General features: G+C 43.7%; 1 protein-coding gene across 1 annotated transcript in view; it reads left to right on the forward strand.

Annotated features, from left to right (window-relative positions):
* fam20cb (FAM20C golgi associated secretory pathway kinase b) overlaps positions 1-15,000 on the forward strand; it is a 77,032-nt gene that overhangs the window by 48,375 nt on the left and 13,657 nt on the right. Inside the window, 1 exon segment of the mRNA XM_015963549.3 lies at positions 10,404-10,496. Coding sequence (XP_015819035.2) covers positions 10,404-10,496 — 93 coding nt within the window.

Raw genomic sequence — 15,000 nt, forward strand, 5'->3', positions numbered from 1 at the left:
CGTCACCTCAAAAACAAATTTAAGACGTGATTGTTTATGTCGGCTCATATCCTTTCATGCTTTCTGTCTTTTATTTGTGTCTGATGCGTTTCGCTGCTGCGGAGTGAGCGCATCACGTGTTTCATCCTCCGGTGACTTCACCGCACTGGTGTGGCCGGCATGGCGCGCACTCCGCAATCTTTGCGGTCGGTAGATCTTTTAGAACTGCAGTTCAAAGGCAACTCATGAGGTGAAAATATGAAGCCAGGTAGCCGTTTTTCTTCAGGATTGAGAGGAGATGCAGGAAGATAATAAACAGAAAGGGCAGAAAAATAGTCAAATAAAAAACAAGTACGTTTTTGTACCAGGTAGCAACAAACAGACACCACTGAAGGTAATCAGAAGTGAGGAACAGAAAATGAAATGATTATTTCAATGTTTAGATCAGCAGGAACTCTGAGAGGCTGCAGGAGCATCAGTGAGTTTGCGGCCGCAGGGGGAGGGGGGAGAGGGCTGAAGCAGGCAGTAAAGATGCAAAAACTACCGTTGTTAAAAGAAATGTGTATTAACTTAGAAAATGCAGGTGCAAGTTTAATTACTTGTAAACTTTTTTCTCCGACGTTAAGACTGCTGCACAAAAAAATAAAAATAAAAAGACTGCTGCTCGCGTGGGCCCCCTTGTGGCTGTGGGCCCCTGGGCCTGTGCCCAGTTTGCCCACATTATAATCTGGCCTCGCACAGAACCCTTATTTTCCAGGTTGTAAATCCAGTTTACAACACCCAGAGCTAGTAGGGTTGATGTTTCTTCCTCACAGAGACAAACAGCAACGATAAGAGTCGGTTCTGTGTTAGGAAGTATGGAGCCCACTCGGATAAGGACACGAAGCCTGCTGTCGGAGGCAGAGTTACATCCATCTCAGATCATGTCAAGATGATGGCTTCATCTTTATGGTCGCTTTGTCTTTTCAGGATATTTACAGTATGACATGTCAGCTCCTCTCACTCTCACAGCAGGATAGAAGAGGATGCAGCTGCAGCTTTGTGCACAGACCTCTCCATAAAGGATTAATGCAAACATAACGACAACACGAGCCCTTAAACTCACGCGTTTTGTCCCTTGTCTCTTGCTATCATCTAAAAAGCCTCTCAATGTCTCGAACATCCTTTTCTCCAGCCTGCTCCTCCTCCTCATTCATCCTCTTCACGGTGTCTTTCCACGCGTTAAATCTCTAATAGTGGTGTTTTGCTCAATGATTTTCATTTAGTTCTTTGCAGAAGCAGGAATCCCTTTGAAGTGTCTCCAGATAGAAAAAACACTATGTCTGTTGTGTTGTGGAAGTTATTTATGCAAGATAGATGTGTTTACATTATGCCCTCAGGATGCAGAAACTAAACTTAAAGCAGGACGTATTTGCTTTAAGAAAAATATAAATCTTCTTTGTTGCATTATTCATGATCTTTTCATTCATAAAGATTGTGATGTATATTCAAGTTATGGCTCTAATTCTGAAGGAGGGCTTATTTAACATGTACGCTGTGTGTGTGTGTGTGTGTGTGTGTGTGTGTGTGTGTTTTCCTTGTGTAGTCTATATAAATGCCTATTTTAGGCTCCGTCCCACTTCATTTGCATGCCTATATTAATGTGCTAATTCCAAATGTGTGTGTGCGTGCATGTGTGCGTGCATGTGTGTGTGTGTGTGTGTGCGTGCGTGCGTGCGTGCGTGCGTGCGTGCGTGTGTGTGTGTGTGTGTGTGTGTGTGTGTGTGTGTGTGTGTGTGTGTGTTTAGAGCGAGCCAAGCTTTGCAGGAAACAGCCAGCTCTCTGTTCATCAGATCTGCAGCAGGTTGACGTAGAGTCCGAATTTCCATGAAGGGCTTTGAAAACTACCAAACCAAAGCAGCACACACACACACACTCACACACACACACACACACGCACACACACAACTTGTCCTAAGGTCACACTGTAAACCTTTTAGTGTTTGTGGCTTGCTAGTCAAAAGTAATTATGTGATATTTTTATTGCTGTACTGGCCGCGCTGCACTACACACTCTATGCAACGATGTTAATGGGTTTTGAACGTAGATGTTTTCAGCCTAAAATCTGATTACTTTATGGTGCAAAAGTTAGAAACCACAGCTAATTTATCTGTGCTTTGTGACAAGGGAGCCAGACTTTGCTGCTGCAGAGCGAGGCGCATCAGCTGTTGTCCTCCGGTGACGCACCCCCAAGATTACACTATCTCCACTCCGCTCCGGCACGAACTCCGCAGCAAAAACGGTCCAGTTGTAGTCGGCCGGCGAGCAGCGGCACTCCACTGTTTTTGCGGTCGGTAGATCTTTTAGAACTGCAGTTCAAAGGTAACTCATAAGGTGAATATATATGAACCCAGGTAGCAGTTTCTCTTTAGGATTGAGAGGAGATGCAGGAAGATAATAAACAGGCAGGACAGAAAAATATTCAAATAAAAACAAGTTAGTTTTTGTACCTGATGGTTGCAACAAACAGACACCACTGAAGGTAATCAGAAGTGAGGAACAGAAAATGAAATAATTATTTTAATGTTTAGAGCAGCAGGAACTCCGAGAGGCTGCAGGCGCATCAGTGAGTTTGCGGCTGCTGCGCAGGGGGAGAGGGGAGAGGGCTGAAGTAGGATGCAGAAACTACTGTTGTTAAAAGAGATGTGTTAACTTAGCAAATGTGGGCGCAATTTTAATTGTCAAAAACTCCAGCGAACCTACCGACCGACCCCCCCCCCACCCCCCACCCCCGCCCCGCCGCTTCCGGCGTATGACGTCATCAACGACTAGTCGAAGTCGACTCGACTTTCATTACTTGACTGTCGACTTTTAAAAAAATAAAGTCGTGCAGGCCCTAGTCCGTAGTACATGCCATTCTTTCAAGAAGAGCTCTCCAACGAGGAAAAGCTGGCCCAATTTTAACTCGGGTCTTTGCTCTTGCTCTATCGTGTTCTCCTTTTCTTTTCCTATATTTCTCTGATGAGGGATTTCTAGCTTTCTTTGGTGGATCTGCCATTGCTCAAGTCTCTAAACCACAGGTCTATCACAGATATATACACGCAGACGCCCCGTGGACTGGTGCTGCCGTAGTGGCTGGCCGCCATTTTAGATAGGTCTCCATTCTCTCTTAGTGCATTCATTTCTGCTAAATGGTACATGGCCTGTATTTGATATAGCGCCTTCTAGAGTCATGGTTCTCAGACTCTCCATAGAATCAAGAAAATGATGGACAACCCTGAGCATTCTCTTCACAAGGCTGTCCGACAACGGAAGAGTGTCTTCAGTCAGAGCCTTCTTCAGTTTCGCTGCAACACTGACCGCTACTGGAGATCCTTCCTGCCAACAGCCATCGTAATATACAACAACTCTTTGACGACTTGATTATTATTATTATTCTGAGCTACTACAGCAATCAATTTCCCTCTGGGATTAATAAAGTATTTTTGAATTGAAATGGATGAGCTACGATGTAGCCACAGCTGCTTTATGGCACACTGATGGGCGAGGCTGCCGAGCACTGGCACCATTGGTCCCTCTGACCACTACCAGCAGGCAAGGGGGGGTTAAATGTCTTGCCCAAGGACACAATGACAAACTGAGCGGGAACTGAACTTGAACCTGCAACCTTCCGTGTACGGGGCGAGCACTTAACTCCTGTGCCACCATCGCCCCTATGGAAGGTGCTACCCAACTAAAAAAACTCACTTTGTCAAGCTTTTTTCACAAAATCAGACACAAGCTGCTCACTCTGCATTGACTTTGGACATTCCTACAGTCTACTTTGGAGAGTGAGGCCCATCCAATATGGCGGCGATGCTGTTAGACCAGTGGTTCCCAAACTTATTTAGCCGCGCACCCCCTTCTATGTCCCGACCATGTCGAGCCCCCCCCCCAGCCCCCACATCGGGGCATGGCTCTATATATATACATACATATATCAGATGTCAAGCTAAATAGACAGGGTTAAAAAAATTCCCCATCACTTTCATTTTTTAAATAGTAATTAATAAACATTCGATACCATTACAATTTCCTTTGATTTCATTTTAAATAAATATTTAGAGTGCCCAGGTAGCACATAAACAATGCAATTTAACGGTTTTCTTAAAGTAGGAACGTTTAACCTGTGCGGCCAGAGCGCTCTCCTTCCTTCTGTTCTGCGTAAACCTGAGCTGATCACCTACTTGTGCGTAATCAAATGTCAATAGGGGACAAGATATAGCCATGATGTTCACTTTTACCTCAGACCGACTTATTGCTGTTTTATGGTGTGGCTGAATCTGCGATCCGCTGTCATGCGGACTGGAATAACACATGCTGCAGTAACAGGAGTTGTGGTCAGGTTCATGAGGAGTCACTGGCTGGAGCGGCCCCGACTCATCCCAGAAGCTAATATCTTAATTTGACCTTGAATGAAAAATAACCTCTTAAAAGTTTTTATCGTGGTGGAGGCAGCGTTCATTTCTGCCTTCAGTCTGACGGCGCGCCGGAGTTAAAGCAGCGTGCGCGCTTATTGAATCTGTGTGTGTGTGCGAGAGTTTATCCTGTAGAAATGGATTTCTTTGCTCCTTTATTCTTTGTTATTTTTTTTTATGTATCCAATTCCAATTCCAATTTTATTTATAAAGCGCATTCAACAAGGCATCACAACCAAACAAGGCTGAAATCTGACAAACACAAACATTTTAGAAAGATTCATTTCAGTTATTTGAAATGTTATTTAAATTTTTATTTTAGAATTTTAATTTTTGTTTAATTCACATGTTGCTTTCTTCACAAAAATATGGAGATACAAACTTTTTTTAATGGTGAGCAACAGAAACATATATAAAATATATATTTTATTGCGATTATTGATTTACTCCTTAATTGTTTACTTTTATTGTGCTTTGCATTTATGTCTTGAATAAATAAGATGAGTTTATGGTTTGAGTGAACATCAATTTTCTAGGGGGTGGCCATGGCCAGCCCTTGGGGGCACCACTGGTTTTGTGTTGAAGATTTCTACAATGAAACATAAGGGCAGGTGTACATACGCCTTGTTGCTGTTTGCGATATCTCCTTGTTGCTCCTCTTTGCTTCCCTGGCTGCACCTCCTCTCATCACAGACCCACAACACCAGCTCTGCATGCCGCCGCCACGGCACTCACTCATACAAAAACAAGCCGTCACAGCTCCCGGCCTCAGACATGAGATTACAGCTGCAGAATCCGGTAAACGATAACACAGACTTCCAGATGTGCACATGATGGTTCTCCTGCCCCCCCCCCCCATCCCTTCTCAATTGATCAAATGCCACAGCTTGAAAGGTCAGCTTTCACTTGTGTTGTGCTTGAGATAAACCAGTGCCACCTCCTCTCATTGTGCTCCTGATGAGTCTTTATTGTGTAATTGACCCATAAAAGTGATTTTTCTCTATTACCCTCTCATGAATTTAAACCCTGCAGCTCAACACCTCCCTCTTGAGGTTTAAAACACTCTTTTAGACAAAATTCCTGCGTGCAAATGATGCTGTGCTGGACAGAAACGTGTGTGTGTTGTGTTCGCTGAGCCTGTGAGTTTGACGGATGATGTGTGACAAGTGTGTGGAGTCAGCCCTTTGGTGGGAACCCGCTGGGGCTGGAGGATGCCCTTGTCCTTTTAGATTTTACAGCACATCTTTTTTTTCTCCCCGCGCTCTGCAGATCTGCTTTGCTTTGGCCTGCAACTAACGGCTCTCGGTGATCGATTGCCCATTCGACTTTGAAACCACATGCAAACGTCCCTCTCCGCGCTTTGCTCTCTCTCTCTCTCTTTCATGGTGAAGTGAGACGAAACAACATTTGGGTGATGGTTTTTTTTTTTTGTTTCTGTAATTCAGCTCAGCTCCAGATGAAACCGCGTGAGAAGGGGCTGTTCAAAAGGAAGCGGTTGGACCGTGACAAAAACAAAAGAAAAGAAGAAAATAGAGCATGGAGAATGAGTTGTGCGGGTAGAATCCTCGGTGAAATGCTTTGTGCATAATTTTGACTGTCACAACTTTTAAATTCTGCCTCATAATGAAAGGCTTGATCCCACAGGGGTGTGAACACACAGCTGAAGAAATGTTTTCAGACAGAACACAATTTCTGTCTGTTTTCAAGGTTTCCACTGACAAGACATTCAACAACAACACAAGTTCAATACAGTCATACTTCGGTGTCCCCTGCATTATAAGGACATCAGCTCAAAGCTTATCTTCTTCTTGTGCATTCCCGGGATTTTCTGCCTCTCAGACGTCGCTGTACAGGAGCCAGAACTGCATGCTTCTGATCTACTAAATCAGTTTGGAGCACAACAAGGCCAAAAAAGATACCAGACAGACATCAGAGGTCTGCAGAAAAGCTAATAGCGGTTTCGTACACAACCGTAGAGCCTGCTGGGACGCCTAAGCATGAGGAATCTCTGAATCTCATCCATAGGCAGGAAAGTAAAGCTAGTCATCAAACCGTAAACCATAACCTCAGTTAGTGGAGTTGTGCTTGATGGTTTCCAGTCAACCGCTTTAACTTCAAGTGTCCAAACTAATAGATTTATATGGATGCGAGTGATGCGAGGAATGAAGACTATTAGGTCTGTGGTCGTTTTGCTCAAACGTGCAGAGCTGTTTTCTGCCATGCCTGGAAGGAGCATGCAGCGATGACTGAGTGAATCTGAGTTGTGTTTTGTTCTTTGGATTTTTCAAAAAATCTAAAATTCTGGAAATAAACAAACAAAACAATTCCTCCGTTCTGCTCCTTCTGTTTCCCAGAAGTGTTGCGGAGGTCATCCACCTACCGAGAGCTACTGCTCACCTGTGTTTTCTCTCTGCTGATCGACCTCCGCTGCCCTGTCTGCTGCCAAGGGCCTCTCTGACTGTGAAACGGAGCCAAGAAACTGTCCAGCCACCCACTGTACACTATGTGTTTACAGAGGGACCGGGGTCACACTGGGCACGCTCAGATCACCTGCCCCTGATGAAAAAGGAGCTTGGCGCCAACGGGCAGCTTCCAAACCCAGCGTAGGAGGAGAAACGTAGTGCAAGATTTCTACTTCTCACCCAGAACAGATTCAGCCCTGTAAATATTTTAAAGGTTAAGCTCAACCCAGCTGTCCAAAGGGTTGGGGACGTGCAGCTCCCTCTGCCCTCCTTTGTGGTTTCTTTTAGCTTCAAACATTTATAGACTTTATGATGAGGTCATGCATTTATGTATGCTTCCTCTGCCCTCGTCCTTAAAACGGCCTGCCTGATCAAACACAGACGCTTCGGTTGGAGGAAGAAATCACCAAATGCATGGAAGCTGCACATTTTCACAGATCACCGGGATACTGTTTCCCCGCTCTTAACCTCTGAGCTGCTTTTGTCACAGCTTGATCCACCTCCTTCTGTTAATTCTTCCTCTCTTGGCTCACTTTTTTTTCGTGCTCTCCCCCATCAAAGTGTGTGTGTGCGTGCATGTGTGTGTGTGTGTGTGTGTGTGTGTGTGTGTGTGTGTGTGTGTGTGTGTGTGTCTTTATTGACATCTGAATTGGTTGTGGATAACAGCAATTATCCCAGCATTTCTGCTTCCTGGCCGGCACTCAGTGAGAAAAACTAAAATGGCTGCATTTCAGGCACAGAAACAGGAGCTAATGCAAGCCTCTGCTTTTATTCTAGAGTCTTTACTCTTTTATCTTTTTGGTCCTGGCTGAGGAGCAGCAATGTGGAGCTTTCACACCTGGAGGATATTTTAGACTGGGTTTTTGAGGCATGAAGCAGCTCAGTGTGGGGTGCTTTCCTCTATAGGAAGCAAGTTATGTAGCAGGACTGTGAGAAGTCTCCTTGTTGGCTTGTTTAAGGCTGAATGAGCATAATTCATTGCTCCAGAATGTTTACTCACTTTTTCCCTCCAAGACGTCTCCATGGCTACGGTCCTGTGCTGTGAGCGAGGTCCTTAATTTTTTTTTTGTATCTTTTTTTTATAAGCACACATTTTCTTTGTTTTACCGTATAAGGTCGTGGCATTATGTGCTAGACATCTTGCTTTCTACATAACCACATGTTATATTGCTTCTATGGTGCACAAAAACCATGAAATAATCACCGTTTGTCCCTCAAAGGTGAATTTTGATGTGATATAAAAATGCTCTTGGTCAGTTTATGTATGCATTTGTGTTTTATGGCTGATTCAAACGGTACCTGATGTAACAGGCGCCGCTGCGGCGAAGCAATTTTTCTAACAATAACTTGCCTGATGATCTGCTGGATAACCTTGATATGGAGGCAGATCTCCTGATGCAAGCAGAGCAGAGAAACACAGCAGCCCCAAGCTGCAGAACACAACAAATAAACAGGAAATGTACAACTGAAACCAAGAATGGCAAGATTTAAACATATCTAATCAGTTTAGGTGAGAATCTCGTGGGTGAGGAAACTCCGCCCCCCTTTTGAAAATGGATACATTAGTAACATATTTTGTTTATTTGGTTTTTTCATGAAACAACTGAGCATGTTGCTTTATTATTTACAGATCATTTCCACTATGATGTGGTTTAATATGTGTTCAAAAAGCTTTTTGCATCAGCTAAAAGAAGTTAGACACTTTAAACTCCCATAAGGCATTGCTTCACAGGTCTGGAAATGTGACGTTGTGGTTGTGTTTTGCTATTTGACAACTATTTAGACAGGTCGTTGTTACTGAGTGTTGCTTTGCTTCCATGTTGGTGTTACAGAGAACAATTATGAATAAATGTATTTATTGGTTTTAATATTTATATATGTCTTGATTTGTGTGAACATGAATGTGATTCATTAACGAGGTTGGGGGTGGGGTGTCTTCCCTAAGGGGGCCTATGTGGCGACCATGCCCTGCCACCCCTTGGGGGCACCACTGCTTATGTCAGCCTGGAGGAACAATTTAGCTAAATTAGCTTTTAGCTCTCCAGGAAAAGATGTCTGACCTGATTTTAGCTCATAAAGTTGTATTTTTTGCCGCTGAATTCTTGTTGTAAACAAACGCTGTTCTCAGCTGCAGAGGGAGAGCTCTGTTGGTGGGTCAAAGCCATCCAGAGAAAGTGAGCGATACAATCACCAGACAGCATTTGGCCTGTAACGGCTAAGCCTCGGCTGCTACTGGAAAGATGAGGAGACTGAAAACTGACAAAAGAACAAAAAGAGTAGGTCACTGTGACTTCCGCTGAAGTTTGATCCTGGTTGGATCTGTCGGCTGCAACAAAAAGAAAACTAAACAAAAGCTATTTAAGTTGCACGTTCATCAGTAAACTTTTCTGCTTACTTTGCTGAAAGCTGGCCGCCCATCTGCATGAGGCTGCCTGTCAAACGTTAGCAGAGAAATTGAGGCCATAAGAACAATTTTTAAAAGAGATAGCGAGAGAGAAATGGAAATGGAGGAGTTTTTAGTGGATGAGTGAATTTCTGGGCTCTCTGTTGGCTTAGTTAATGACTGGTGCATATGTCAGCCACGCAGCTGTGGAGCTCCAATCAGCCAGCCGGCTGAGGAAGAGAGTGACGGATGAAACAGAGAGACAAAGAGAGGGAAACGCAGACAGATACAAAGTATTAAGCCGCTGATGCACACACACACACACACACACACACACACAGAGTTCTTGGAGAGAGCAGTGAAGCAGAGGAGGTGAGAAAGAGGATTTTTGAGTGAAATAAACTGAGAAGCATCCAGAGGGAATAGGGAGAAAGAGATTTTTTGCCAAGATAGTTTCCTTTCTTCTGCTGCTCCCTCACTTAGCTGAAGAAGAAATGGCAGTGGCTGCAGTCCAAATCATTATGCTCAGCTGCCTTCCTAGAGAGTATTTACTGTTGTCAATAAAAAGAAAGAAAAGTGGAGGCAGTGTGTAGAAGGGCAGAAATGGCCTAAATGTGCAGCTCATCTGTTGGAAGACTGAACTGCACGGCTCTCTTTGTACTCCTATATTAGCATATTTTCTTTACCTTTCACCTCCTCTCCTTTTGACTTTGACGTTTTAGCCGGGCTGTCCCGTTCTGGCCCGTGTTCCATCAGCTCGGGGATTTAAGCCGTTAAGAGCCTCTTTTTTCCTGCAGTAAGAGCTTTAGGGCTGAATGTGAGTGGAAAGCAGGTTTTTGGTGAGGGATCAGAGCTGGACTTATACAGGTAGAGACCAAGGAGAGGAGAACATACGACAGAAGGAAACAGATTGTCTACCTTTTATTTGCTGCACAACAAAACGCCCACAGCAGTTCCAACAAGGGCCGTTTTCATGATGCAAGGTCACTTAGTTGTTGTTGCTCACAAAGCTGTGTGCAACTAGGTGTAAAATGGGTTCAAATCCAGAATTAAATCTTTACCAATGCTTGTTGCTGCTCAGCTCTGCATGAGAAGCATTATTTAGCTCTAAACTAACCGAAGGTGTTCTCTGTGCCCCTGCAGGCGGACCCGAGATCAGGAAACCCCGCCTGACTTCTTCTACTTCTCCGACTTTGAAAGACACAACTCAGAGATTGCAGCCTTTCATCTGGACAAGTAGGTGAACAGTCTGTCTCAAACTTAGGAGGCTTTTATGGTTTTGTTGCATCAATAAAGTGAAAGCTAGAAAACTTTTGAAGACATTGTGAAGGGCGCTGATGCAGCTACGGCTGGGATTTCATCAACTCTGTGAAACACTTGTGTTTGATGTGTAAAATGTTTGAGTGCTGGGAAGAAAACCAATGTTTTAGCTGCAGCCAGTGGCTCATTAGGGTCACCAAGGTAACCATGCGACTTTTAATCCCTGATAGCAGATTTTATGAGAGGCAGTCATGAAGTCAGGCTACTAAATAAGTCTCGGTGAACTACATGTTGAACTTTGAGCAGCAGAAGATCTCTGGTAAAAGTTGGTTTAACCAAGATGGCAATCCCCCAAATCATAAATCTCTTCTTTAAACCCAAAACAAGATGCCAAAGCAGCTAATTTTCCCTAGAATATCATTAAAGACCAGCAGTCTCATTAATCAAACATTGCGTAGAATCCTTACTAAAACCGTACTTAAGCTCAGCAAAAAATATGTACTTACGCCAAGAAGGTTTGTGATCTATCAAACATGGAGTACGCACAGCTGCACGCAATCTCCGCTTCATAAATCAGAGACTAACAAGAATGTTTCTCAGCTGCATTTTAGTCACATCCCGCCCTCACCACGCCCACTTACTGCCATAAATAGTCAATGCAAAGTGCCTTGTGGATCTCATGCATACACATAAGCCGGCTGTTGCAGCACTCCTCCAATGACATGGCGACCGTAGATCAAGGCGGATCAAGGAAGCACAATTTTACAGAAGCAGAAATTGAGGTACCTGTGGGTGAGGTGGAGAAATGAAAGGAAGTGCTTTTGCAAAACAAGTAAGAGAAAATCCACAGAGTGGCACAGCGTTGCTGAAGCCGTCAATGTTGTGAATTCTTCAGAGAGATCTGTGGCGGATATTAAAAAAAATGGTCCACTCAGGATTTGATCCCCAGACTCCTGATTGAGTCGCACGCGTGCTAACCAGTCAGCCAAACGAAGATCTCCCTTGTCCAAGTAGTCAGGGCACATGACCAATCAAGTCACAGTGGCAGGACACACACTGTCACAGACGCATGACATTCTGTCTCAATCTGTCCCCCTGCTGATATTCTGCATTCCGTATTCTGCATTTCAGGCTGTGTGTGTGTGTGTGTGTGCTGTGTGTGTGTGTGTGTGTGTGTGAGTGTGCGCGCATGTGTGTGTGTGTGTGTGCACGCGCTGTGTGTGTGTGTGTGTGTGTGTGTGCGCGCGCTGTGTGTGTGTGAGTGTGCGCTCGCTGTGTGTGTGTGTGTGTGTGAGTGTGCGCACATGTGTGTGTGTACGAGCGTGTGTGTGCGTGTGGGGGGTCTTGTTCTGTGTGAAAACGAAGCAGTACAAGTGATAATGCTGGAGGATTTCATAATATTATCCTTCTCAGCAGCAGCACTGCAGGTGCTCTCATGTCCAAAACGTGCGTAAGCCAGGTCCTTAGTCAACTTAAAGTTGCGCACATTTTTCCGCTAAGTTTCCTTTCATAAATCCCAAAGTTTATGTGGAAAGGGGCCTCATTTATCAAGCTTGCTTATGCACAAAACAGGGTCGGAAAACTGCGTAAGCAACTTTCCACATTTATGAATTTATTTATGAAAGAAAACTTAGCAGAAAAATGTGCTTAACTTTAAGTTGACTAAGGACCTGGCTTACGCACGTTTTGGACATGAGAGCACCTGCAGTGCTGCTGCTGAGAAGGATAATATTATGAAATCCTCCAGCATTATCACTTGTACTGCTTCGTTTTCACACAGAACAAGACCCCCCACTCACGCGCGCGCGCACACACACACATGCGCTCACACTCACACAGAGCCTGAAGCACAGAATATGGAATGCAGAATATCAGCAGAGGGACAGATTGAGACAGAATGTCATGCGTCTGTGACAGTGTGTGTGTCCTGCCACTGTGACTTGATTGATCATGTGCCCTGGCTACTTGGACAAGGGAGATCTTAGTTTGGCTGACTGGTTAGCGTGTGTGACTGTCAACTGGGAGTCTGGGGATCAAATCCTGACTGGATCATTTTTTTTTATATCTGCCACAGATCTCTCTGAAGAACTCAGCATTGACGGCTTCAGCAACGCTGTGCCACTCCGTGGATTTTCTCTTATTTGTTTTGCAAAAGCACTTCCTTTCATTCCTCCACCTCACCCACAAGTACCTCAATTTATGCTTGTGAAATAGCGCTTCCTTGATCTGCGGGCATGATCAAAATGCTGCAACAAGCCGGCTTATGTATATGCATGAGATCCACAAGGCACTTTGCATTGACTATTTATGGCAGTAAGTGGGCGTGGTGAGGGCGGGATGTGACTAAATGCAGCTGAGAAACATTCTCGTTAGTCTCCGATTTATGAAGCGGAGATTGCGTGCAGCTGTGCGTGTACTCCATGTTTGATAGATCACAAACCTTCTTGGCGTAAGTACATTTTTTTTTGCTGAGCTTAAGTTCGGTTTTAGTAATGATTCTACGCAATGTTTGATAAATGAGACCCCAGTTATTTTATTAGCAGCATGACTGCCCAGCCTCAGGCACCACAAACATCCACATGCAGAACTCCCAAACTTTTTCAGCTCAATGGGAAACTAAAGCTGGCATTGTGTGAATTTACTCACAACATCCCAAATGCTTATTTTGCACCCTGGAGGGCTAACGTCCTGCAGGTTTTTGTTCCTTCTTGATTAGTAATTTGCCTGTCCCTGTGTCAGCTCATTAACCACCTGGGAGGAGCTCAGACTGCAGAGGGAACACCAAAGAGGGATACTGCTGCTTTGCAAGAAAGCTTTAAGAATAAAGGAAGAAATGAGGGCCGGAGGTCATGGATTGTTTCTCCAGAACCAGTAAACGTATCGTTGGTCAGTCACATAATTGTATAATGCAGTGAGATATGTGACGTTTTGGTCCTTGGAGTCTTGTTGCCTTTAACCTGAGAGGTATACCTTATACATAAACCAGATCACAAGGGTGCTTTACACACATACGTGTGTGTTTGTGCGGTCAATGAAGGAATTCCTGCCTGCATGTGGAAGGAGGAGTTTGTGGTAAAATGATTAAAACTGCCTAATCAGTTTTTAGTGTCTGATTTTACTTTCTGTCTTTTAGTTTGTTAGATTAATTTAATGTGTTTAAAGGAGGACAAAGCAGTTGTATTTAAAGACGGGGGGCTCTAGAGACAGTGTTGGGAGTAACGCGGTACAAAAGTAATTAATTACTGTAATGCATTGCTTTTTGCTGTAATGTGGTAATGTAAGGCATTACAGGGAAAGAAAATGGTAATATTTACTCGGTACAATTGTCAGTAACGCAGTAATTACAATGCATTTTTAAACCCAGAATCAAGATGTGGGTTTCCTAAAAATTCAAATTGCGGGAAGCCTGAAAAAAGATCCAGTATCCACATATATGACGTCATTTATGGACTCAGCTTTGCGGGCATTCTGTGAGCAGAGAGGACGCAGAGGTAATGGCTCAAACACTCCAGCTGCGTCCTGCACGCGGCCGCTGTTATATTCACAAAATCGCTCCACCAAAACAAAGGAATTCGTTTGCGATCGTTTATATCAGCCCATATTCTCTGGTACTTCATGTACTTTTCAGCTGAGTTCATAATCTGTGCGCCGGTGATTTCAACTCATTGCTGCTGGAGCGCAGCGCACATGAAGCTTTTTTATTTATTTATTTTTTTGTGTTCGGTAGATCCCTTTGGCTGATTAGTTAGAAAGTAGGAAATCTAGGAAACAGTTTTTCTGGAAGACGGAGAAAACATGCAGCATGCAGGAAGGTTAGAGAGAGAAAGGGCAGGAAATTATTCAAATAAAATCAAGAAAACAAAACAAAGTGCTTGAAAAGAAAAAGTAGGCAGATTTATCCCCAATACACATTTTTACCAGTGAAAGCAATAATATATAAGCATTTAATATTTTTACATGTGATAGAATCAGATCACCCCAGAAGTCAGTCCCACATCCAGGGCCGTATCAAGGCATTTGGGGACCAAGGAAAATATATGCTTTGAGCCCCCACCACCTTACTCCCTGCTCAGTTAATATAAGATGGCAGCGTGCTGAGAACAATCAGAATAATATATATATATATATATATATATATATATATATATTTTTTTTTTCCCCCAGTCAACCACACCTTTAAATGAGTGGAGTTGTATGTTGCATTCTTGGACATCCTCACTCTGGAAGTTTAAAACTGGATTCCACTTCCTCCCTGAGGCCTTTATTTGCCCTGTTCTAGGTATTCTTGTGGTTTCTTACCTTAAATAAATTACAGGAGTAACAAATGATTCTGTTTGCACAGTAACAACCTTCTATTGTAACACATGTGCCCCAGTCCTGCTTCAGTCCTTGGAATCTTGTTGATTTTAACCAGAGAGACACTTTTAACATTATGTATTTGTCATATTTCTTGTAAAATTTTTGTCAGTTTGCACAAGAT

The sequence above is a fragment of the Nothobranchius furzeri genome, chromosome 16, assembly GCF_043380555.1.
Source record: "Nothobranchius furzeri strain GRZ-AD chromosome 16, NfurGRZ-RIMD1, whole genome shotgun sequence".
NCBI lineage: Eukaryota > Metazoa > Chordata > Actinopteri > Cyprinodontiformes > Nothobranchiidae > Nothobranchius > Nothobranchius furzeri.